The following is a 27,385-nucleotide window of genomic DNA, read 5'->3' as shown; positions in this document are numbered from 1 at the left end:
ACCAGATTAAGGTCCCAAGATGGGGCCGGAGGACGTAAAGGTGGCTTCAGATGGAGCAAGCCTTTAAGAAAGCGTGTTACCAGGGGTTGTACTGAAATAGGAACACCCTCTATACCTTTATGGAAAGCGGCTACCGCACTGACATGCATCCTAATGGAAGAGGTTTTAAGACCGGATTTTGATAGATGCCATAAATAGTCCAAGAACTTAGAGATTGGACAGGAAAGGGGATCAAGGGACTGAGAAGTGCACCATGATGTATACCTTTTCCATTTATATGAATAGGATCTTCTGGTGGAGGGCTTTCGTGAAGCTATCAGGACACGAGAAACAGAATCCGAAAGGTTAAAAGGCTGAAGGACTAACCTTTCAACATCCATGCCGTCAGGGACAAGGCCTGGAGGTTGGGATGGAGGAGGCATCCGTCGTTTTGAGTGAGCAGATGCGGATCCATTCCCAGAGGGATGTGCCTGCGGATGGAGAGATCCTGGAGTATGGGAAACCACACCTGGCGTGGCCAGTGGGGTGCTATCAGGATCATGGTTCCTCTGTCCTGGCGAAGCTTCACGAGAGTCCTTGACAGAAGAGGAAGTGGAGGGAATGCATAGAGCAGACCTGTCGTCCACTTGAGGGAGAAGGCATCCCTCGGCCGAGAGTACTGGCTTCGAATGAGAGAGCAGTAATCGTCCACTTTGTGGTTCTGAAGGGACGCAAAGAGGTCTATGCGGGGAGAACCCCACTTGCGAAACAGAGAGGTCGCTACCAGAGGGTCTAGTGACCACTCGTGCGGTTGGAAGACACGGCTCAGCTGGTCTGCCAATATATTGTCGACTCCCGGTAGGTAAGTGGCCCTGAGGTACATGGAGTGGGAGAGGGCTTCTGCCCAAATCTGCGCAGCTTCCTGACACAGAAGGAAGGAGCCTGTGCCTCCCTGCTTGTTTATGTACCACATGGCCACTTGGTTGTCTGTCTGGATTAAGATTATCTGATTCAAGAGATGATCTTTGAAAGTTCTGAGCGCGTAGCGGATTGCTCGAAGTTCCAAGAAATTTATCTGGTGTTCGGCTTCGTCTGGTGACCATAACCCTTGGGTTTGGTAATCGTCCACATGGGCTCCCCAACCGATGTGGGAAGCGTCAGCTGGTCTGCCAATATATTGTCGACTCCCGGTAGGTAAGTGGCCCTGAGGTACATGGAGTGGGAGAGGGCTTCTGCCCAAATCTGCGCAGCTTCCTGACACAGAAGGAAGGAGCCTGTGCCTCCCTGCTTGTTTATGTACCACATGGCCACTTGGTTGTCTGTCTGGATTAAGATTATCTGATTCAAGAGATGATCTTTGAAAGTTCTGAGCGCGTAGCGGATTGCTCGAAGTTCCAAGAAATTTATCTGGTGTTCGGCTTCGTCTGGTGACCATAACCCTTGGGTTTGGTAATCGTCCACATGGGCTCCCCAACCGATGTGGGAAGCGTCGGTGGTTAGGATTACTTGTGGATCTGGTGGGAGAAAAGGTAAGCCCTGAAGGAGGTTGACCTGAGTCGTCCACCAGGTTAAAGACAGACGTAGCGCTTGTGTAACTGTGACTATGGAGGACAGAGGCTGAAAAGCTTGAATCCAGTGGTGTCGCAGAGTCCATTGTGTTACTCTCATGGCTAGTCGGGTCATGGGAGTGACTTGAACCGAGGATGCCATATGTCCTAGGAGAATGAGGAATTGGCGAGCCGTGGCAGTGTATTGAGACTGGAGCTGGCGGGCTAGGGACATGAGAGTTTGGACCCGTTGAAGCGGAAGGTAGGCCTTTGCCTGTAAGGTGTCCAAGTCTGCTCCAATGAAGGATAAGGTTTGAGATGGGACTAAGCAAGATTTCTCGTAATTGACAAGAAACCCTAAGGAAAGGAGTGTGTGAATTGTCAATTTTAGGGAGGATTGAGCAATCTGAGGGGTGGAGGCCCTGATTAGCCAATCGTCCAGGTAGGGGTAGACGTGGACACCTTCCTTCCTGAGGAATGCTGCTACCACTACGAGACATTTGGTAAAGACTCGTGGAGCAGATGCCAGACCGAAAGGTAGTACCCGGTATTGATAATGGTCGCGGCCTACCAGAAACCGCAGATACTTGCGATTGGATTGTGTAATCGCAATGTGGGTATAAGCGTCCTTGAGGTCGAGAGAGCACAGTCAATCCCCCTTTTGCAGCAGAGGGAGCAGCGCGCCCAGGGTTACCATCTTGAACTTTTCTTTTTGAAGGTATTTGTTGAGGGCCCGAAGGTCCAAAATGGGACGTAGCCCCCCTGATTTCTTTGGTATGAGGAAGTACCTGGAATAGAATCCCTTCCCTCGTTGAGAGGGAGGGACGGGTTCTATAGCATTTGATTGCAGAAGAAGGGATACTTCCTGTTGTAATTGAGTCAAATGGCTGGTTAGACTCCATGCTTGAAGAGGCGGGGAGTCTGCCGGAAGAGTTATGAAGTTGAGGTGGTAACCCTGTGCGATAATTGCTAGCACCCACTGGTCTGAGGTGATCTGTATCCAGCGTTGTAAAAAGTGGTACAGTCGACCCCCCACAGGGATGTCTGGGAGTGGGATGTGGCATGTGCTCCGTACAGGGAAGTCAAAGGCCCGCCGCAGGCCCAGGAGGTGGGGCTACAGTAGGTCTTTGTTTCCTAGGCTGACGAGGCTGAGGTCTGTTGGAGGATCGAGCAGGACGAGGCCTGGCCGATGGAGGATAGTAACGACGTGGCCGAAAGAACGACTTTTTAGAGTCCTTCTTAGGTGGTTGTTTGGAGGACACCTCAGATGGAACAGATGAAAGTTGTTTCAATGTCTCGTGGTGATCTTTTAATTCTGCCACAATCTGCTGAATTTGTTCTCCAAACAAATTGTCCCCTAAGCAGGGTAAATCAGCTAGACGATCCTGGACCTCTGGGCGAAGGTTGGATGACTTTAACCAAGCCCAACGTCTGGCTGAGATGGCAGTAGCTGAAACTTTTGTGGAAGCGTCGAAGATGTCATAGGCCGTTCTGATCTCGTGCTTCCCTGCCTCAAACCCTTTGTTAAGAAGGGCTTGAAGCTGTGGCTGGTATTGGTCCGGCAATGTGTCAGCGTAGTCTTTCATCTGTTTAAGAATGGCTCTGTTATATTGAGTCATGTAAAGTTGGTATGAAGCTATGCGTGAAATCAACATAGCCCCATGATACACTTTCTGTCCCACACTATCCAGGAATTTATTTTCCTTGACAGGTGGAGTGGAAGAGTGTGGCTTTAGACGCTTGGCCTTCTTTTGCGCGGACTCAACCACAACAGAGCGATGATCCAGTTGAGGCTTCTGAAACCCTGGTGCTGACTGGACGAGGTATGTGGAGTCAGCCTTCTTGTTAACTGGAGACACAGATGAAGGAGATTCCCAGTTTTTCTTTAAAAGGTCAAGAAACACCTGGTGAATGGGGATGGAAGCTATGATTTTTGGAGCATCCAGAAATTGGAGCAGTTCCATCATCTGGTGTCTGTCATCGGTCTCAGATTGCAGCTGAAAAGGTACAATTTCTGACATCTCCTTTACAAAATTAATAAAGGAGAGATCCTCAGGAGGAGATCGTTTTCTACTCTCTGTAGGAGATGGTGGTGAAGGTAAATCTGTGTCAGAAGATGTATCATCACCCCAGGTATCATAAGGATCATGTGGGGCTTGAAGCCCTGAAGGACCTGGTTGAGGATCCGAAGGCATCGAATGAAACCTTGATGGAATCGGTGCTGCAGGCGGGAATGGCATCGAGGGCTTCGGGGCTGCCGATGGAATCGGTGCCGATCTTGGAATCGATGGAGCCGAAGGATAGATCGGTGGAGAGATATGCAAAGGCACCGATGGGACCACCCTGGACGGGGGAATCAGAAACGGTGTTTCTCCTGCCGATGAGAATCCTGTCGGAGACGATGGTGTTGTCGGTGCTACTGGAATCACCGATGGAAGGGCCGTCATAAGTGCCTCCATGCGGCGCAGTAGCGGTGCTAGAGCTTCCACCAAAGGCTCGGTGGTCGGTTCCCTCCTCGGTGGCGGAGTCGGTGCCGGGGTCGGTGCCGGAGACGGTGCCGGAATCGATGCCGGAGACGGCGCCGGTGGAGGTTGAAACCTTTGCATCGCTTTCTCGATGGCCTCCTGGACCAGCCGGTCCAGTTCTGCCCGGAGACCAGGGGTAACGATACCCGGCTCGACGGGAGAGGGAGGCTGAGGCAGAGCCGGAGGGACCACCGTAACCGGTGGGATCACGGCTCCCACACCCCGAGAGGGTGAGGGTTTCCTCGGTGCCTGCGAACGAGACGTGGACGGTGCCAGGTCTGACCGAGGCTTTTTAGACGGTGGCTCGGCCTGTTCAGAGGTCGATGGTTGTGGATCCTCGACAGGCCGAGACTTGTGCCGTCGATGGCGATGCTTGTCCTTCCGATCTCCTCGCCCATCCGGGGAGGGGACAGGAGTCGACGGCCGGGAAGTCATCGATGGTGGACGGTCACCGGAGGGTTGACGGTGGTGGTACAACTTCGACGGTGCCGGTTCCGATGACGTCGATGCTATCGATGGCGTTGGGGTGGGTGCATGGAAGAGGAGCCCCATCTTCTCCATCCTGGCTTTGCGACCCTTAGGTGTCATTAAGGCACATTTGGTGCAAGTCAGGACATCATGCTCACTACCCAAACACAAAACACAAACCCTATGGGGGTCTGTGATTGACATAGTCCGGGTGCAATCCGGACATCGACGGAACCCCGTCGCCATGGCCTAGGGCCAAATTTAGCCACGGGATCGGTAAGTGCCAACAGGCCTCGAGGGCCAAAAATCGACGGCAGTCGATAAAAAACGGCAAAAAACTTACCGGATTCCGTGAAGGTGACAAAAATTTGTCGAAGGGAGACCCCTGAGGGGCAAATTTTCTTCGGAAAGAAAAAACCGAATTCCTGTCAGGAACGTGGTAAGAAGAGCTCCTTTCACCGTGTGGCAACTGCTGCGCGGAAAAAAGAAGACTGAAGGGAGACCCCTGCTGGCTGCAGGGTCAGTGCCTTGCTGGGCATGCCCAGTAGGGGCCAGTCAAAGTTCTATTAAACTTTGACAGAAGTTTCCCGTGGTGGGCTCCATCCTCGATGTCACCCATTTGTGAGGACAACCATCCTGCTTGTCCTGTGAGAATATTAATTCTTCAGCATGATGTGCTCTTCAAGTTTGTCCCTCATGAGTTTAAGGGATGCCAGCCTGGTGGGTTCCTGCCGGCTGACTAACGGATCATCATATTCTAGGTTGACATAATAATGAGTTCTAGTTAACTAGGGTAATATGGTGGATTGCAACCTGTGATTTTTGATATGTTATCAGTTAAATCAGTAAGTTGTCTTTTTACATTTTACATCGGTCAATACTAAATGCTTAATCTATTATCATAATCTTAGGTTCTGACAGTGATGTTATTGGCACATTGGTATTTATGTTAGGTCGTATGCATTTTGAAAGAGTCATGTTTTCAGTTCTCATTTAAAACTCTTTCTTTCTGTTACTGACTTACGGGTCGATACAGAAAAACCCGCGGGAGAGCAGGCGAGCGCCCGCTCTCCCGGCACGCGCCCAGGCCACTCTCCTGGGCACGCAATTCAGAAAACCAAGAAATGCAAATGAGGCTCCGCAGTAAAAGGAGGCGCTAGGGACACTAGCGCGTCCCTAGCGCCTCCTTTTTGTCAGAAGCGGCGGCTGTCAGTGGGTTTGAAAGCCAATACTCAATTTTACCTGCATCAGTTCTCGAACCCGCTGACAGCCACAGGTTCTGAAAACGGACGCCGGCATAATTGAGCATCCATCTTCCAACCTGCAGGCCGCGGGCCGATTTTTAATTTTTTTTTTAATTTTTTAAAATTTTTGGGGCCTCTGACTTAATATCGCTATGATATTAAGGGTGTACAGAAAAGCAGTTTTTTCTGCTTTTCTGTACACTTCCTCGGTGCCGGCCAAAATTAACGCCTGCCTTTGGCAGGAGTTAATTTCTGAGAGTAAAATGTGTGGCTTGTCTGCACATTTTACTTTCTGAATCACGCAGGAATAACTAATAGGCCCATCAACATGCTACACGTTTTTGACATGCTATTACCCCTTATTGTATAAGGGGTTAAAATAGTGCGTCGAAAACACGCCGCCAAACGCGGGCTAACAGTGCGCTCCACTGGAGCACACTTTACTGTATTGGCCCGTGAGTGACTCTGGAAGAGAGTTCCACAACTTGGGAACCGCTATGGAGAACATTCGGTCTCTTATTTGTGTTAAGTGTGTGATCTGTGTTGTAGGCACCTTTAGAAGTCCTTTGTTTTGCGATCTTAGGCCTCTGCAGAGTGTATGGTTGAAGTGTCACTCCTATTAAACATGGGTTAATGATGCTGATGATGTTAAAAATTAGAGTTATTAATTTATAATGAATTCTGGATTGTATGAGAAGCCAGTACAGTGCTATTAGTGAGGGGGTGATGTGGTCAAATTTCCTTGTCCGTAGTAGGAGTCTGGCTGGGGCATTTTGTACCAGCTATAGTGGTTCTAATAGTCTGGAGGGTAGCCCAAGTAATAGGGAGTTGCAGTAATCTGTGTTTGAAAATATTAGTGTTTGTAAAACAGTGCGGAAGTCCTGTATTGTAAGTAATGGTTTCAGCTGATGTAGTATTCTCAGCTTGGCATATCCAGTTTTAATTAATTTGCTTACATGTTTTTTCATTGAAAAGTTTTCATCAATCTGTATTCCTAGGTCCTGTACTTGATCCGATGGTATAATGGTAAAATTTTCTAGGACTAGGGTTGGTGGTTTGATTATCGTGGAGTTTCTCCTTAGTCAAATGATTTCGGGGTTTTTGTGTGTGTGTGTTTAGTATTAGTTTCAGCTGAAATAGTTTTTGTTGTGTTGCCTTCAAGTTTGTTGACAGGGTCAAAGCAGTTTTTTCCAAAGGATTTGTCGAATGTGATGTAGAATTGTATGTCATCTGCATATAGGAAGGATATGATTCATAGTTCCACTAGTAATGTGCATAGGCGTAGTATATAAATATAGAATAATGTAGCTGACCCCTGGGGAACACCTGTATCGATTGGGAAGGTGTCAGATAAGTTATTGTCTATGATCTATCTGCTAGGAAGGAAGAGAACCATTTGATGGCATTTCCATCTAGTCTTATATTTCTCAGCTGATGGCATAGCTGGGTATGGTCACGGTGTCAAAGGCTGCTGTTAGTTCAAGTAGTACCAGGATATAGGATTCATCATTGTCAAACCCTTGTAGAATTGGGTTGGTTAAGGCAGTGGGCCCCAACCCTGTCCTGGGGCCCCCAGGACAGGGTTGGGGACCACTGGGTTAAGGAAATGAGTAGGGTTTCTGTTGAGCGATCTTTTCTGAATCCAAATTGGTTTGGGAATAGAATATTATTGTCTTCTAGGTAGTTCTCTAATTGTGATAGCACCACTTTTTCTAGGACTTTAGTGATAAAAGGTAGGTTGGATATTGGTTGATAATTGTACCAATCATCAATTCTGCCAGTTTTATTTTTAAGGATTTGTTTTATCACAGCTTGTTTTACCCTATCGGGGACCAATTCTTCTTTTAGCAAGTGGTTGATCATGGTTGGGATTGTTGGGATGATTACACTGTGTACTATTTTCAGGGAACTTATGGGAATTAGGTCCAGTGGATGGGTAGCTGGCTTCATTTTTGTAATGGTTAATTTCAAGTTTTGATACAATGTCAAATGTGTCCCATTTTTTTTGCCCAAATATTTCTTCAGGTTCTTTAGTTGGTGCGCAGGAGGTGAATTGTTTTTTTAACTTATTGATTTTTTTCTAAAAGAGTAGTGGCATATTAGTTGCAGGAGTTCTTTGAAAATGTGTAGCTATTTGAGATGGAGGAAGATGGGTCTTTGATTAGGTTTTTAACTGCGCGCAAAACTGATGGTATGCGTGTATGTGGGTGGCCACCTTCATATTTATTTATTTATTTATTTATTTATTTCGGATTTTTATATACCGACATTCTCAATATAAGTATCGAATCAGGTCGGTTTACATATAACAAAACTTTCGCACATGCGCATATGCGTATACCATCAGTTTTACGAACCTACTCTCCATTCACGAGATACATGTGTACCGCCAAAACGAATCGACCGCCAAAACGAATCGACCAACAATTTCATATCCCTAGTGAGAAGAAGGTGGGAGGACTAGGGACGGGAGGAGGATAGGATAGGAATGGCAATGGAGAAGATGGGAGATGAGGAATATTAAGGAAAGGGGCAGATCAGGAATCTGGGATGATGAAAGAGGAAATAGAGGGAGAGAGGTTCTGGGATTATGGAAAGTGAGGAGAAAGTAGGAGGGGTTGAGGGGTATTCCAGGAGCTGGAGAGAAGAGAAAATTAGGAAGGGATTCCAGGATCTGGGTGACAGAATCCAACATCAAGGGAGAGAAGAGCTGAATTGCAGTGGGGGATGGGGGTTGGCAGGTGTTTCTAACATGCTTCAGTCCTGCTCCCCTAGTAGCCCCTCTCTGACTTCCCATCTAATCTGGCATACAAACATACATGGCACCAATCTTCACTCTCACACACAATCCTCCCTCTGCCCCCCTCATTCCCCTCTCCCTCACAGACATGTCCCTGCCAGTTGATTCACATTCATCTTCCAGCCTCTCCCCTTACCTACATCAATGGTCCCCACTTAGACCCTCCTAAACTCCCCAAAATGATCTCCCTTTGCTCTGTCTGCTCTAGGCTCCACCTCCCCTCTGGTTCCCTGAACACTGCCTGGGAAGAGAAGGGCTGGATCAGAAAGCAGAGGGCTCTTCTCTGCTGAGTGAGATTCAGCACAGGTGGAAGGCAGCAAATCTTCAGCCATCATATTGCCCCCAGGATTTTTGCCACCCTAGGCACAGGCCTAGCATGTTTACTGACAAATCCAGGCCTGCCAGTCTCAGCTCTGAGAACCACATAGCAGCTGTTTGCTTCCATCTGGTGCTATCTCAACAGCACTGAGGAAAAAAAAACCAGAAACTGATGCCTGATACTGGAATAATGATCCATTACAACAGTGACTAAGAGTCATTTGAACTGCCCCTATAAAGGATGGCCTATTTTCTAATAGTTTTTGCCATATACCTAGAATGAGGAGGTACAGTTTATAAAACAAGGATCATCAATGGTGTCCTGGAGAGACAAAAGAGTCTGATGGGATAACGGGGTGGAGTCATTCTTACTACTTGGCATCACATGAATTTTTTTTATTCTCTGTATGGGTTGAATGGCAAGTCTTTTTCTCTGCCTTTTTATATATGCACAGCCACCATATTCATTGCGCTGGGTCCTATGTTACTAATTTCTTTTCAATCTCTCCTAGGCTTTACCTGTACACCTTTTACAGGCACACTAGAATGAAGTTGCCTGTGTCAGTGAAATGCTTATAAAAGCATCTGGTTACTAGGGTTTCGGCTGTGTCACTGAGATGCAAGTTGGTTACCAGGGTTTCCACAGACGTAACTACTATTGTAAAGACTCACATTCATACCAATGGTATGACTCATGCACTGGTGAATCATTTTTATCTTGTTTGTCATTCATACATCCTAGCTTTTGAATCAGGAAAACAAGCTTGTTTTCAAAATCAGATGAATCTCATTTAAAAGTTAACAGACGTAAATCAAATGAAAACAGATAATTGTCACTAAGGAAATAACCTAGGATCCTTCCAACCCACCATATAAATTTCAGTACATAATTGATTGATATTCACTGTATGGACCACATTCAATAAGCTTTTTTCCTCTGGGCATAGAATCAAGCACTTATGAATTACATGAACCATTGTTAAAAAGAAATTTTCTAAATACATGGTGGCTATCCAGTCTTTTGCACTAACTGCCACATATATGATTATATGTTAACAAGATGTTGTATGTGTGCACCCTGTGCAAAGAGCTCCTGACTCTCAGAGAACAAGTTCAAACTCTGGAGACCAGAATGGCAGTGTTGCGATCAGCAGATTGTGAGTCCATCCCATGGACTGCCACTCTTACCTCTAGCCTCATGCCAGATGTGATGCTTCCCAATGCCGGGGAAGGTCCCTGCTTTAGGGCACTGCAGCCCTTCAGGTACTGCCGGCTTTGCAGCCATCTCTGCCAATGCTGACAGCCCCGGAAGATGCAGGCAGTAGGTCTCACAAGCAGCCTTCATCAGATGCTGCTACCCGGGCCTTCTATAGGTGTGTGCGTGCCCAACTAAGCTCCCTTTAAAGGTCCCACAGTGGGAAAAGCTAGAAGGCACCTGATGATGTCATCACAGGACAGGGACTACTTAAGGCTACTTCTCCTGCCTCTTCTTGCCTCGGCAATAGGTCAACTCCATTGGAGAAGTGCTTTGCCTCTACATTCCTGGTTCTGCTGTGTGTTATTATTGAGTTCCTGTTTCCAGTTCCTGGTTCCTGGCTGTCTGGTTTGTCGTCTGAGTTGGTGTCTTCGTGGTCAGTTTTCCCTTTATCTGTCTTCAGCGTCTCGTCTTGCTCCTGTGGTCCCTCATCCTCCTCTTTCTTCTTTTTCTCGTTGGCTTAGACGTCTGTCTTTGACTTTGGACTTCTGGCCTGACCTTGGACTGGACCTTGACACTGTTTGACTTCTGCATGCTCCTAACCACTACCTGAACCACGACACTGAGTGAACTCTGCTTACCTCTGACCACAGCCTGATCCTGCTTTGTTTGCGTGACACCTGCCCTAACCACTGCTCATCCAGAATCCGCCTTCTTCTACTGTGCTGGCCCACACCATCTTCTTCACAATAGATCTTCACTTCCACAGAGGCCTGCTAATAAGTCCAGCTGGCCCTGGCACCCAAGAACTCAACCTAAGGGGAACGAGGGCTGGTATTGGTGAAGCTCCAGTTGGGCCTCTGCATCAGCCAGCTCTGTCTGCAGATGGAGGGGATCCACAGGGCTCCTCCCTGCAGGTTGCAACAACTCTCGCTCAGGCAACAGGCAGACTTGGAGGAGCTGAGGTAGACAGAGAAAATTATAGAGGAGACCTTCAGGGACATAGCAGAGTGGTCCCAATTCCAGTCAAGCAGCCCTTGTACTGCTTTGGAGAAGCAAGGTTACCTGGCAGGAGACCATCACCTTGGTGTGGCAGGAAGTGATCCTGTAGCTAAGACCTGCCCTCTAGGTGATGCTTTATCCTCTCATACCAAGAATGCATCTCCAGGGGTTCATGTCCAGGTGGGAAGAGTTAGGATGTACAATGTAATAGGTGATTCAATCATTAGAAAAGTAGTTAACTGGGTGGCTGGTAGATACAAGGATTGCTTGGTAACCTGCCTGCCTGGTGTGAAGATGGTGGACCTTACGTTCCACCTAGTTAAGATATTAGAGATATTAGAGATATGGGATTGAACCAGCTGTCATAGTGCATGTGGGTAGCAATGACAGAAAAATGTAGGAGAGAGGTTCTAGAGGCTAAATTTAGGCTCTTAAGTAGGAAATTAAAATCCAGATCCTCCAGGGTTGCATTCTCAGAAATGCTGTCTTTGGGACTGGGAATTATCTACAGTACTGAATGTTCTATGCTCTGAAGTGCCGAAAGTTGGAATATTAAATAAGTAAATACAATAAGTAAAGGAAAACAATACATTAGAAAATAAAAGCAGGCTAAAAGGGGTCAATTTTCAGGGAGAGTAAGTTTCAAAACTTTTTATGTGGGTTAACACCTGTTTATCCATGTAAAAATGCCATTTTGAAAGTTACTATTCCCTGCTACTGAATGTAAAAGTACCTGCACTGTGAACAGCATGCAGACTTTAACCTATAGGGGAAAAAAAAAAAAAGAGTAGGGCTAGACTGTGGGAGGCAAAGTGCATGCAAAAATGTAATGTTGACATCCTGGTGTACAGTAGCCTAGTGGATAGGGCAGTGAGCTATGACTCAGGGAAACCAGTGCTCAAATCCCACTGTTGTTCCTTGTGACCTTGGACAAGTCACTTTACCCTCCATTGCCTCATGTACAAGATTACAGGGTCATTTATCAAATTGTGTTAAGGTGTTTTTGCATGTGAAAAATGCCTTAATGCATGCGATAAGCACCATAACGCATGGTGTGATGCAAATTTTTAAAAGGGGAGGAGTCTGGGGTGGGGTGGGGGGTTCAGAAAAACTAGGTTGGCATTGTGAAGCCATAATGCATGTTATTGCAAAGTTTTAATGCAGGAAATATCTACACCTTTTTCAATTGTGTTAAGCTGTGTGATATGTGTTAGGTCCCTAATGGAATTTTTTATTTATTTATTTATTTTTGCAAACTCCATTTTGGGCATTTTTAGGCTGGGAAAGGGCCTAAGATGAGAGAGCACCTCTAGGGTGGAACCCTAGTAAGCAGCTATTTATGCTACTATGGGAGGCCCACCTAGTAACTCGAGGTGAAGTTTAGGTAGTAATGTAGGGGTTAGGAGCCACTTTTACATGCAGAGTGAGACATACGAACAGAACAGTACACTCTCGTGACGATTTGATGTCCTTTGGAGTGAGGAAACTCACACAGCGATGAGATTTGTTCATTGTTCTCTCAACCTAGCTTGATGTTACCCACGTAGAGAGTCCATCAAGCTAGGTTGAGAGAACACTGTACAAATCTCATCGCTGTGTGAGTTTCCTCACTCCAAAGGACATCAAATCTTTACAAGAGTGTACTGTTCTGTTTGTACATCTCACTCTGCATGTAAAAGTGGCCCCCAACCCCTACACTACTACCTAAACCTCACCTCGAGTTCCTAGGTGGGCCTCCTATAGAGATATAAATAGCTAATTACTACAAGGGCCTTGGAGATAGTGTCTCTCTCTCCCCACCAGCCAGTGGTAAAATGAGTACTTTGCAAGTAGAAAAATGCAAGTATGTAGGTATTACCATAAAACATACCCCTTATCCTATAACATGCAATATTTACAGCACATTGATAAATCTAGGCCTCAGATTGTAAGCCCTTCAAAGAAGATACAAAGTATATAGCTACAAAAGTTCTCCCTGTCAGCTTGAGTTTTCAAAAAGAAATTCCACAGGCAGTTTCCCTTTGAAAATTAGATTGTAGAACTGCAGATACCAGTGCTGATCTGTTGCCAACCTCAAATTTTTTTAAACTTGCTTCTTTTTGCCCATTGCAGCTGGATTAGAAGGTGAAATGGCCTCAACGCAATTATAAAGACAATTTTTAAATAGTTTTCAAAATTGCCCTCCCTAATTATTCAGGTTAGATCAAAGTTTTATACATTATGAATTATTTGGAAGTGCACACTATTTTTTTTTTTTTATGGCATGCTAAAATTAATGAGAAAAATGTGGGGGTCCATAAAACATTTTGAAGCTGAAAAGGGTCCAGGTTTCCTGAAAGATTGGGAACCCTTTTGTATTATATTTAGGATGAGTAGACTGGAATACATCTAGATGTGTGGGGACAAAATAGCCTCCCCCTGTCTGACTGCATAGCATAAAAGCTCTGTTCCTGCCACGATTGTTAGAACAGATGGAAGACAGCTAAAATGCAAGATCTAGTCTCTTGCACAGTTTTTCCTCAACCTAGGGGAGAATTTCTTAAACCTTACTCAAACTCCTTGAGGGGACAACACTGAGATTGCACCACTTGCTTGTTGGGATCAGGACAAGGGATGTGATCCTCTGATGTATTGTTCTCTCCTATCTTTCTTTTTTTGCTATTCAGTATATAAGCGTGTAATTAACAATAGTTTTGTTTTTAGTTTTACTACCTTTCTATATGCAAAAAAAAAAAATCCTTATCTTCACATACACCATGACTAACTATCATGTTTGAATTTGTATATTATTTTACAGTATTGTTTACATGTTTGAATTAATAACCTGTCCTTTCTCTTCTCTCTCTGCCAAGTTCTATTCTCCCTGTTATATGTAACTGCCTTTTTCCGCACCATTGTTTTAGTTTTGTTTACGATGCACCCTTATTTTTTATGTGAACCAGCATGATGGGACTGCGTTCTCGAATGCCGGTATATAAAAACCCGAAATAAATAAATAAATAAATAAATAAATAAATATGCAATATGTATTGCCTGTGTCACTTTCTAATGTAATATCCTCCATCCTGATATTATATCTTTGCTAGCACATATTTTTGTATTACAATACTGTTTTATAAAGTAACTTTTATACTGATCTCCTGTGTCCCTGTCTCCTTCCCTCCCTGACTCACAGTGTAGAAACCCTGATAAAAACATAACAGGAGTTTCGGAGATCTGGTAGAAGGAGGATAACTTATGTGATACTGATACCAGGTTACAAATTATATCAACAAGAGAAGGCAGATCAAATTGGTGGAGGGGTGGCACTATATGTTAAGGATGGTGTAGAGTCAAGCAGGATAAAAATTTTGCTGGAGACAAACTCCACTCTGGAAATCTTATAGATTGAAATTCCAAGAGTAAAAGGGACGAGAATAGGAGTGGGGATACTTTGATTATCCAAGAACTGATTGGGTAAATGTCAAATCAGGACATGCAAAGGAAATAAATTTCCTATATTCCATCAAAGATTCCTTCATGCAGCCATTAGTCATGGAACCAAGAGGAGGGGTATATGTTAGATCGAGTTCTCAGTGAGTCATAGGATTTGGGGCAAGAGGTAAAGATGGAGGATCCATTTGATAACAATGATCACAATGTAATAAAATTTGACATAATCAATGGAGGATGAATATTAAGGAAAACTACTACAGTAGTATTTAACTATAAAAAGGGAGACTATGATAAAATTAGGAAATTCGTTAGAAAAAAACTTCAAATAGCAATCCACAAGGTTAAAAACTAGAAGGCATGAATACGGTTTAAGATTACCATCCTTGAGCCCAGACAAAATATATTCTGTGCATTAAACAATTTTCAAAGAAAAACCAAATGATGCTAGCATGGTTTACTAGTAAGGTGAAAGAGGCAATTAAAGCCAAAAGGACATCATTCAAAAAATGGAAAGTAGACGTTAATGAGGAAAATAGGGAAGAGTATGCGCACTGGCAACTTGATGTAAAAAAATTAAGCAGGCTAAGAGAGAATTTGAAAAGAAGCTTGCCACAAAAGCAAAAACAAGTAAAAAAAAAAAAAAAAAAAAAGGTTTTTCAAGTACATTTGAAGCAAAAAGGCTGGAAAGGAGTCAGATGGGTTGCTAGATGACCAAGAGCTAAAAGGGATAGACAGAGAGGACAAGAAAATAGCAGAAAAATGAAATGAATTCTTTGTCTCTGTCTTTACTGAGGAGGATGTCAGGGTCATACCCACACTAGAAACATTCTTGGTGGTGATGATAGAGGGACTAGATGGAACCGCTGTGAAACTGGAGGACATAATAACTCAGATTGACAGACTAAACAACAAATCACTGGGACCGGATGGTATTCACCCCAGAGTTCTGAAGGAACTTAAAAATGAAATTGCAGACCTATTTCTGGTGATTTACAACCTATCATTTAAAACAGCCATGGTTCCAGGAGACTGCAGGGTATCCAATGTGACACCAATTTTTAAAAAGGACTCCAGGAGCAATTCGAGAAACTATAGGCTGACTGAGCCTGTCATCGGTGCTGGCCAAAATGGTCAAAGCTATTCTTAAAAATAAAATTACTGACCACATAACTAGACATGGTTTAATGGCGGGAGAGTCAAAATTAGTTTTGCAAAGAGAATTCTTACCTTACCAATTTACTATATATTTTTTGAGGGTATAAACAAGCATGCAGACAAAGGTGCACTGGTTGATATAGTGTAATTGGATTTTCAGAAAGTGTCTGACAAAGTCCCTCATAAGAGACTCCACAGGAAATTGGGAGGTTATAGGTTTGAAGACAGTGTCCTATTATGAATTGGTAACTGAATAAAAGACAGGAAACAGTGTAGGACTAAATGGTCAGTTTTCCCAAATGGGAAAATGCCCTAGGGGGTCTGTATTGGGACTTGTGCATAAATGATCTTGAGAAAGGAATGACCAGTGAGTTGTTCACATTTGCATATGACACAAAATTGTTTTGAGTTGTTAAAACAGCATCGGATTGTGAGGAAATGCAGAAGGACCTTGTGAGACTAGGAGACCAAGCTTCTCAATGGCAAATGCAGTATAATGTCAACAAGTGTAAAGTAATGCACATAAGGATAAATAATCCCAACTACAGGTACACAATACCGGATTATATGTTAGGAGTCACCACCCAGGAAAAGGGCCTCCGAGTCCTTGTGAACAATATCTTGAAATCTTTGACTTAGTGTGTGATAGTGGTCAAAAAGGCAAATAGAATGTTAGGAATTATTTAGAAAATAAAAGAGAACAAAACTGAGAATATCATAATACCTTTGTATAGATCCACAGTGTGACTGCACATTGGGCCAGATTTAAGTGCCTACACGTGGGCGTAGATTTGTGCGCGCAACCCGGTGCACACAAATCTACGCCCGATTTTATAACATGCGCGTGCAGCCCATGCGCATGTTATAACAGCGTGCACAAGGGGGTGCACGCTGTTATGGTTATTGATGTTTGGGTGAATCCTGGACACTGTGGCAACTGACCACGCCCACGGGGGGCAGTCCCGTGAGGGACCACAGTGTCAGGCTAGACTCTGGACACACAAACACAGATTTGAATCTTTTATTAAACAGTTTTGGAAAACACCAGAGGTGGCAGTAGTGAGTAGTAGATGTTGAGCCTGGCTGGGCAGGTCTCCCACAGAATGCTCGAACAGCGAATCCTCTGCTAGGCTGTGCTATAGTGGAAAGACACTGAGAGTTATGAGTACACGATAAGAAGCATTCAGAGTCCCAGGTAGAATTAGGAGAAGCTCCGAGACAGGGAGAGTAGGCCCTTGAGGAGCGAGTACCTGATCCCTTAGAGCAGAGAGACTCAGTTGTATTGTACTCACTTAGCAGTAACAGAGATTCCACTAGACGAGAGGTCTGGCACCGGAACAGAGGGCAGGCCCTCGAGGAGCGAGTACTTGGTTCCAGTGAAGCAGTACTGTGGAATAGATGGTAGTTGTACTCACAGATGGAAACTGTTAGTGAAGCCTTCCAAGTAGAAGGGTTTGAAGATGCAGGCAGCGACTCAGGGAACATGGGCCCTCGAGGAGCGAGTACAGGTTTCCTGATAGCACTTGAAAGAAGCAGAAGAGGCCCCCGAGGAGTGGGTACCTTGTTAGTAACGCCGAAGGGTGTAAGAGTTCCAGATAGTGCTGGCGTGGCAGAGCAGCTTCGGTACGGAGAGCGAATCCCATCCGTAGAGATATCGTTGCTAACTCGATGAGCTAGCAAATACTGTAGTCTTAAATATACAGGTAGCGTGACATCATATCAGGGGGATGCCCCTGAGGTTTGCGCCATCATGGAAATAAAGATGAGGGCAGCGTGCGCACCCTAAGGTACCTTGGAGGAGCATGGCGGGAGGCAGCACCAAAGCCGGTCCGGGGACGCCGGAGAGGATGGCAAACAGACGCTGCGGCAGCCAGTAGTCCAAGGTGAGCGGGAGGAGCCGCAAGTAGTGAGAGGTAGGCAGGATGAAGCCGTCGAAGACCGATGGTCGCAACACACACTTGTGCACCTTACGAGCGCCGAGCCCTAGGGGAGCCCCGATGGCTTTCCCTGTTCCCTCTGAGGCCACTCTGAAATCGGAGCGGCCTCAGAGGGAACTTTCCTTCTGCCCCTCCACCTTCCCCTCCCTTACCTGTCCCCCAGCCCTACCTAAAACCCCCCCCCCCCCCGACCTTTATTTTTCAAGTTGTGCCTGCCTCTGGGCAGGCGTAGGTTGCGCGCACTGGCCAAGTGCCGGAGCGCGATCCCCCGGCCTAGAGGCCCTACGGAGGCCTCTGGCCACGCCCCTGCCCCGCTCCAGACTGCCCACGCTCCGTCCCTTTTTTCAAGCCTTGGGACATACGCGTGTCCCAGGGCTTGTGTGCTTCTCCGGGCCTATGCAAAATAGGCTCGGCGCGCGTAGGGCTTTTAAAATCTGCCCCATTGAGTACTGTATGCATTCTAGTAATCGTATCTCAGAAAAGACATAGCAGACATAGAAAAGGAACAAGGAAGGATGACAAAAATGATAAAGAGAATGGAAAAGTTCTCTTATGGAGAAATACTAAACAGACTAGAGCTCTTTAGCTTGGAAAAGAGACAAGTGAGAAGATATGATTGAGATTTATAAAAACATAAGTGGGGCAAAACAGGTAAACAAGGAATGGTTATTTACTCTTTCAAATGACTCTAGGACTAGGGGACACGTCACAAAGCTGGCAACCGGCATATTTAAAACAAATCCTAGGAAGTATTTTTTTCACTCAGCACGCAATCAAGCTATGGAATCTGTTGCCAGAGGATGTGGTCAAGGCAACTAGCATATTGGGGTTCCAAAGTGGATAGATTAAGTTCCTGAAGGAAAATTCAATATGCAGTAATTAGCCAGGTAGACTTGGGAAAGCCAGCGCTTATCCTTGGGAGTTTAGAAACATAGAAACACAGAAACATAGAAATGATGGCAGAAGAAGACCAAATGGCCCATCCAGTCTGCCCAGCAAGCTTCCCTCATTTTTTCTCTCATACTTATCCGTTTCTCTTAGCTCTTGGTTCTAATTCCCTTCCACCCCCGCCATTAATGTAGAGAGCGGTGATGGAGCTGCATCCAAGTGAAATATCTAGCTTGATTAGTTAGAGGTAGTAGGGGTAGTAACCGCCGCAATAAGCAAGCTACACCCATGCTTATTTGTTTTTACCCAGATTATGTTATACAGCCCTTATTGGTTGTTTATCTTCTCCCCTGCCGTTGAAGCAGGGAGCTATGCTGGATATGCGTGAGGTATCAGTTTTTTTCTTCTCCCCTGCCGTTGAAGCAGAGAGCTATGCTGGATATGCATCGAAAGTGAAGTATCAGGCACATTTGGTTTGGGGTAGTAACCGCCGTAACAAGCCAGCTACTCCCCGCTTTGTGAGTGTGAATACTTTTTTCTTCTCCCCTGCCGTTGAAGTTATGCTGGATATGAGTGAAGTATCAGTTTTTCTTTTCCCCTGCCTTTGAAGCAGAGAGCTATGCTGGATATGCATCGAAAGTGAAGTATCAGGCACATTTGGTTTGGGGTAGTAACCGCCGTAACAAGCCAGCTACTCCCCGCTTTGTGAGTGTGAATCCTTTTTTCTTCTCCCCTGCCGTTTAAGCAGAGAGCTCTGCTGGATGTGTGAAGTAACAGTTTTTCTTCTCCCCTGCTGTTGAAGCAGAGAACTATGCTGGATATGCATTGAAAGTGAAGTATAAGAATGGAGTGATCAAGCTAGTTGAAAGGCATCAGGGATAGAGGAAGGTGGAGGTAGTAATTTGGATATTTGGTTTGGGGTAGTAACCGCCGTAACAAGCCAGCTACTCCCGTCTTTGAGAGTGCAAATCCTTTTTTCCACATTTCCTCTTGCTGTTGAAGCTTAGAGTGATGTTGGAGTCACAGTAACCATGTGTATGTTTATTGAATAAGGGTATTGTCTCCAGGCAGTAGCCATCATTCTGGCGAGTCACCTACTCTTCATTGGCGGCCTCTTGACTTTATTGATCCACAGTGTTTATCCCACGCCCCTTTGAAGTCCTTCACAGTTCTGGTCTTCACCACTTCCTCTGGAAGGGCATTCCAGGCATCCACCACCCTCTCCGTGAAGAAATACTTCCTGACATTGGTTCTGAATCTTCCTCCCTGGAGCTTCAAATCGTGACCCCTGGTTCTGCTGATTTTTTTCTTATGGTAAAGGTTTGTCGTTGCCTTTGGATCATTAAAACCTTTCAAGTATCTGAAAGTCTGTATCATATCACCTCTGCTCCTCCTTTCCTCCAGGGTGTACATATTTAGATTCTTCAATCTCTCCTCGTACGTCATGCGATGAAGATCCTTCACCTTCCTGGTTGCCCTTCTCTGTACCGCTTCCATCTTGTCTTTGTCTTTTTGTAGATACGGTCTCCAGAACTGAACACAGTACTCCAGGTGAGGCCTCACCAAGGACCTGTACAAGGGAATAATCACTTCCCTTTTCTTACTCGATATTCCTCTCTCTATGCAGCCCAGCATTCTTCTGGCTTTTGCTATCGCCTTGTCGCATTGTTTCGCAGACTTCATATCATTAGACACTATCACCCCAAGGTCCCTCTCCTGCTCCGTGCACGTCAGCCTTTCCCCCCCCATCGAATACAGTTCATTCGGATTTCCGCTCCCCATATGCATGACTTTGCACTTCTTGGCATTGAATCTCAGCTGCCATATCTTCGACCACTCTTCCAGTTTCCTTAGATCCCGTCTCATTCTCTCCACTCCTTCCGGCGTGTCCACTCTGTTGCAGATCTTAGTGTCATCCGCAAAAAGACAAACCTTACCTTCTATCCCGTCCGCAATGTCGCTCACAAAGATATTGAACAGGACCGGTCCCAACACCGATCCTTGCGGTACACACCACTTAAAACCGCTCTCTCTTCAGAGAAGGTTCCGTTTACCATCACACATTGTCTTCTGTCCGTCAACCAATTTGCAATCCAGGTCACCACCTTGTCACTCACTCCCAAGCTTCTCGTTTTATTCACCAGTCTCCTGTGCGGAACCGTATCAAAAGCTTTGCTGAAATCCAAGTATATGACATCGAGCGCTCTTCCTTGATCCAATTCCTTGGTTACCCAGTCAAAAAAGTCAATCAGATTTGTCTGACAGGATCTTCCCCTGGTGAATCCATGTTGCCTCTGGTCCATCAATTCTCCGGACTGTAGATAGTTCACTATTCTCTCTTTCAGCAGAGACTCCATTACTTTTCCCACCACCGAAGTGAGGCTAACCGGCCTGTAGTTGCCAGCCTCCTCCCTGTTCCCACTCTTGTGAAGCGGGACCACCACCGCTCTTCTCCAATCTCTCGGCACCACTCCCGTTTCTAGGGATCTATTGAACAGGTCACACAGCGGACCTGCCAGAACATCTCTGAGCTCCCTCAATATCCTTGGATGAATCCCATCAGGCCCCATGGCTTTGTCCACTTTCAGGTTCTTTAGCTCTTCCCACACATTTTCTACTGTAAAAGGATTTTCATCTATTCCACTTCCCTCCAGTTTCTTGTTGTGTAGAGATGGTCCTTCTCCAGGGTCTTCTTTAGTGAACACAGAGCTGAAGTATTCGTTTAATATTTCTGCCATTTCTTCGTCTGTCTCCACACATTGATCATTACCACCTTTCAATTTCACTATACCACTTTGGACCTTTATCTTTGATACAAGAAACAGATTAATATGGGGATCTGATGATACTTGTGACCCAAACTGGCTACTGTTAGAGACAGAATGCTGGGTTTGATGGACCTTGATCTCATGTTCCCAGTGGAATAGTGTACCTGGACTATGGCTTTATTTGGTTGCAGTTTACTTGTCACAGTGGGAGTAAACAGATGGTAGCAGGCCTTGAACTCGGGTCTCCTGTTTCCCAGTCTATTACTCTAACCAGTAGGCCACTCCCAGAAAGCGGAAACTATATTTTTGTAGGTTAAAAAATGTACCCAATTACACTAAAAATAAAAGCTAACATATTTGGGAAAAATGGGGATCTGATTGTCTAGGATCTCCATATAGGAATGATAAATTATATGGGAATCCTTCATGAAAATTTCCATTGTGAAAGTGATTAAGGATCATTGGTATAAATTACTATATGGATCATATCCAACTACAGCCAAGTTGCATCACATTATTTGTAAATTGTACTCATTTATGTTGGAAGGACTGTGGGGTAGTTGGCACTTTCATCCATCTCTGTTGGGATTGTCCCAAAATCCAGCACCACTGGCCCATAATATAGAATAATGTTAAGCAAATTGTTTTTATTAAAATTAGACCAATCCTTTGGATCCTGAATTATTTCTACTAAACAATGAATTCTGAAAAGGTAGAAAAAAAGAAGATGTCCCTTTTCCAAATAGGGCAGCTTGTGGATTGCATTGCTGTCTGACACTTTTTAATCACTGGCATGAGCTAAATCCAAATAAATATACATGTGTCTAAATACTGTTTAGAAGCCATCTGTTCAGCTACTGACTAATGAATTGGATAAAAAAGCCTAAGCATGGATGCTGAAGTATAGAATGCCATGGGAGCTATGCAGCTTTCCAATATTTAGAGACTAGCATTTCTTTAATAAGGAACAGCTTGCTAAGCCAGCAGCAAAAACATCCCTCAGATTTTAACTTATGTTTATTTAATGAAATTTATAAACAGCTTTCCTGATTTAAAACAAATCTCTCAAAGCGGTATATAATCATAAATACATTAATATACAACATATTAAAATCATAAAACAAAGTAAACCAGTATTACAGACAAATTACAAATTGAGCTCTTTCCATACATCAATAAACTTCACAGTAACTCATAGTTTGCAGCAAGAAGGAAATGTTTAGCAAAGGCAAGTGATGCCTGTGTGTTCAGGAGAAAAGGCAAGAAAAACATGCTAGAATTCAGTTATTCTGAAATCAACAAACTATGATCTGGAAAGGGCAAAACTGGAGAACTTGATTACTGAACTGGAGGTCCCTCGTGTGGAAAAGGCGAGCATTCACACATTCACTCAACAAAGTAACTATCATACTGAAACAATCATTGGAATGACTTTTAAGAAAAGTATTACTACAATGCGATATCACAACAGAGGAATGTTTCTCTTTTAAAAATAACCAATACTTTAGCAAAGTCATTAAGCTGACTGTTATAAAAAAAAGCGAAACACAAAATCCTGCACATGATAGGAAAGTAAGGAACTTAATTTTTCAGATCTATTTGCAAATGAAGGAGCGAATGCACATACGGTAATTGTTTCACATTCAACATTGACATGTCTAAGATGGGCTCAGATTAATGATAACATATATAAACACTGAAAAATGCCAAACCCTTCCAGCTTAAGTTTAAATATCCACTCCATAGGAAAAACACGATCCTAAATATGTTTGTAGTTAAAAACCTCAATATGTGTTGAGGGAGTTTTTCATCTCTTCTTCACAAGTTGCCAAATACACATGCAATTAGAAATCAATGAAAAATAAATTAATAGCATAATCTCTTCACAATGAAATGCAATTATACAGTAACACACAAGATGTTGGCTGAAAACCATCATTTGAGACACCTAGTTTGCCCATCGGCCTACAGGGCTGTCACAGGTCCGACTTGATCTATGGTCTTTCTCCATTCTTCCACCACTAAGGTCCCTTTTGTCACAGGTCCGACTTGATCTATGGTCTTTCTCCATTCTTCCACCACTAAGGTCCCTTTCGTCTACTCCCATGTATGCTTGAATTCTGCCACAATTTTGGTTTCTATAAACGTCCTTGCAATTCCTGTATATATGAACTTAAGGCAAATATCCGCTAGGGAATGCTCTCTGCATAGAGCTAGAAGTACTTTGGCAAATGGACACCCTTCAAAATAAATCCCTTGCTTTCTTTCAGCTTCTCCACAGACTGCCTCTGAAGTGATTTCAGAATGACTACATAAAGCACTTGTACAATCATGACAGACAGGCCTAGTTATTTACTGCCATACAGGCTGATTCAGTAAACTGCGCGGGAGAGCCAGCGCTCCGAGGCGAGCGCCTGCTCTCCCAATGTGCGCCCAGGCCACACTCCTGGGGGCGCCATTCAGTATGCAAATGAGGGCCCGCGCTAATAAGGAGGCGCTAGGGACACTAGCACGTCCCTAGCGTCTCCTTATTGGCAGAAGCAGTGACTGTCAGCGGGTTTGACAGTCGATGCTTAATTTTACCGGCATCGGCTGTCGAGCCCGCTGACAGCCACGGGTTGGGAACATGGACCCCGGTAAAATTGAGCATCTGTTTTCCAATCCACGGGCCACGGGCAGATTTTATTTTTGGGGGGGGCTCCGACTTAATTTCGCTATGATATTAAGTCAGAGGGTGTACAGAAAAGCAGCTTTTTTTCTGCTTTTCTGTACACTTTCCCGGTGCCGGCAGGAGTTAATTTCTGAGAATAAAATGTGCGGCTTGGCTGCACATTTTACTTTCTGTATCAAGCAGGACTAACTAAGAGGCTCATCAACATGCATTTGCATGTTGAGCACGCTATTAGTTTTGGGGGGGGGTGGACGCACGCTTTCCACACGCTATTACCCCTTACTGTATAAGGGGTAATAATAGTGCGTCAAAAACACGCGTCCAAACGGAGGTGCGCTCAGCCTGAGCGCACCGTGCTGAATCAGCCTGATAGTTTGAACATAGTGTTGGCTGGGAACTCAGAATTCTCCTCCTGGAAGGTTGCAAAACATTTGTATAAACTTGGTGATGCAATATTTTCATTCAGAAAATAAAACATTTTGTTACAAAAAAAACGGAAATTACTACCTGCTTTGGGGTTTCCAAGATGTTTGTCCGGATGACATTCAAGGGCAAGAACCTTAAATTCTGCAAGGATTTGTTCAACCTGAGAAAAAAAGATCAGATTCTCATTAAGAAATAAATGTGAATTAGATGTGTTTATTATTAAAAAGATTAATCATCTACATTACCACTCTGCCAACCTCTTCTGACATGCTCTCTTTCACTTACCCATTTCCCTGTAAGATTGGTTGGTAAGAATTCCATGCTAGTGGTCAAATTTTAGTAATAGATAAAATGAATGTGTGACACTCAGTAATTGTTCTTAAGTCAAAGGAAATATAACCAGCCTCTGAGGAGTTCAGTTTCCAAAGTGGTATAACTAACTGGTTTATTTAAATAATCTTTATAGGTGGTACACTCTATGAAGATTATCTAAAAAAAACAGTTATACCACTTTGCAAGCTGAACTCCTCAGAGGCTGGTTATTTTTCCTTTGACTTAAGAACAATTACTGAGTGTTTATCTATTTTCAATGTCTCATGTGTGACTGTATTACTCCACCTTTTCTTCTCCGTCAAAATTTTAGTGACATTTATTGGTGGTAACCAATGCATTTCTACAGCAGCAAAGAAATTTTGAACCCACAGACCTATGAATCCTCACTTCAAGGACATTATAAAAGATTTTACATCTGGTATATAATCAAGTTCTATCAGTTGTACTGGCACTGGAAAAAAGTGGACAATTTTCATTGAGCTAATCAGAATTATCCAATGATGATGATGTTCATGAGCTTCAGAGGTCACATAAGTCATTTGCAGGATTCTTCTATGCTTTTGAAAGGTCACAGAACACTTCAAGACTATCAGCAAATATCATATTTGTGTGAAGACTAAGGGACTCATTTACTAAAAAGAGTTAACACATGCACTTGTGTTAACCTTAACACAAAATAATTGCCAGGAAAAGATGTCAGGAAAAGTTGCAGGAAATTGGCTGGATTACCTGCAATATGTGTCAACCTACCTAGTGACACAAAAGCTTATCTGCACCTTAGGAGATGTAGTTAAGTTTTGATGCTAGCCAACAGTTGCTAACACAATCCCCAATGGAGGCTCCAATATTCCCTTCTGATGTAGGAGGAATGAGGATCCCTGCTGGGGAAAGGAAGCTACAGATGGAAACATGTTCCCCTGGCTTCCCCTACAAAAAGTCACATCACTTACCCAGTTTACTTTCTCACCAACCACCACCGACATAAAATATGTAACAGGTTTTATATCCATCTATTCATTTACCTCAACTAATTTTTATCTGTGCAAAGTAATTACAAAATTTTCCCTACAACTGACTGGACACAGTATCCATCCCTAGGGCTTTTGAAACCTGTGCTGGGAACATCACAGCCAGTCTGATGAATATGCATGAGATAAATTTGCATAGGTTGGGTCTCAGTGCAAGCAGATTTATCTCATGCGTATTTGTTGTAGATATCCTGAAAATCTGACTGGCTATGAAGTCCCCAGGACAAGTTTGGGAAGCCCTGTTCTAAAGAACCAGCAGCCGTAAAGTGGGATGATTGCAAAAGGCCAATAAACACAGGCTCTTGTACTTTAGATATCCGCAGCTGAAAGCATTAACCCCTAAATATCCCTAATCTGCGGAGTCTAAAGTAAGGACACCATTTTATTACAAGCATGATAAATTAAGATGACTTGCAAAACTGCCAGCACCTACTGACAAAAATGTGAAATTACTGGCTGCCATTGCAAACTGAAACAGGGAGGAAGGAGGTGGTAGTGGCAAACGCAGAGCAGAGCACTGAGGGAAGGAAGGAAGATTTATCAGGGACTGCAGTGGCAGATTTGGCTCAGGATGGAGGTGGTAGCAGCAAGATCCATCCCCTCCACCCCAAGGTATTAGGGATCTTTGTTGTTTTTATCTGAATAATGCAATAATTAGCTAATGTCAGAATATATGCCTGAAGATTGGGAAGTGAGGACCCAGAACCAGCATACAAGGGAGATAAGCCTTTTGTTTTCCATTACAAGCTTATCAGCTTCATATCCTTAATATATAAAAGGTTGGCAACAATGCTCATTAATAAAGCAGAAAGACGTGTATGGTAATACTCTAAAAGAATTATTCTTATCCAGTCTTTTTTCTGCAGATGCTCTAATGAGCAAAGTGATTTATATATCTAGGCTGTTACTGTCCCCATGTCAGCTTCTAACCATGAAATCTCCACTATTATCTCTTGATCCACAATCATCCAAGCCACCAGTATGAGAAAACAGTGAAAGAAACTTGTGGTAGCTATCAAGTATTTAGTAGCACTTCGGTGATGTACTGTATGATTTGCTGAATTTATAAATGCTTTAATGTGAATTTTAAAAGCCTGGCGCATGCAACTATTGAGGGCTCGTGCATGCTGACAGTATTTTAAAAAAAACCATCCAGATACGCGCATAAAACCCTCTGCGTGCACATCTGAAAAATTTCCAAAAAGGGACAGGGCAGGGCATGGGCATTTTGGGACCTGGCCGAAGAGATGTGCCCGTAAATACATACGCGCCTTGGCGCACACCGAGGTTCCCTGACGCACTATGGATAACATGTAACTTATAAAAGAAAAGGACTGAGCCATTTCTGACGGGTTTAAAGGGTCCAGGGCAACTGGGAAGAGTATAGATTAACAAACCAGGGGAGGTTTGGAAGACCTAGCTGTCAAGTGGGTGAACTGCTGAATGAAGTGGCAAACTAGTAATGGTGTGGGCGTGTTCCCCTTTTAAAATCCCCCTACTTATGCAGTACAAACAAGATTTGCGTGCCCACTTAAAATTTGGCACACATCAGTGCATGACCAGGCTATTTTTTAATATGCACACATGCGCCACTGTGTGCCCCCGCGCCGGTTTGAAAGTTACCATCCGTGAATAACACAATGGTTCTGAGATTTAAAAAAGTAAT

The 27,385-nt window shown here is 44.2% G+C and overlaps 1 protein-coding gene across 2 annotated transcripts in view; it reads right to left on the bottom strand.

Annotated features, from left to right (window-relative positions):
* Positions 1-27,385, bottom strand: part of DNAJC12 (DnaJ heat shock protein family (Hsp40) member C12) — a 97,926-nt gene that overhangs the window by 46,561 nt on the left and 23,980 nt on the right. For both annotated transcript variants that reach the window (XM_029609710.1, XM_029609711.1), the window contains exon 2: positions 24,440-24,518. In XM_029609710.1, coding sequence (XP_029465570.1) covers positions 24,440-24,518 — 79 coding nt within the window. The remainder of the gene's footprint in view (positions 1-24,439; positions 24,519-27,385) is intronic.

The sequence above is a fragment of the Rhinatrema bivittatum genome, chromosome 7, assembly GCF_901001135.1.
Source record: "Rhinatrema bivittatum chromosome 7, aRhiBiv1.1, whole genome shotgun sequence".
NCBI lineage: Eukaryota > Metazoa > Chordata > Amphibia > Gymnophiona > Rhinatrematidae > Rhinatrema > Rhinatrema bivittatum.
The sequence above is the reverse complement of the archived record's forward strand: the minus strand, read 5'-3'. Positions and strand labels throughout refer to the sequence as shown.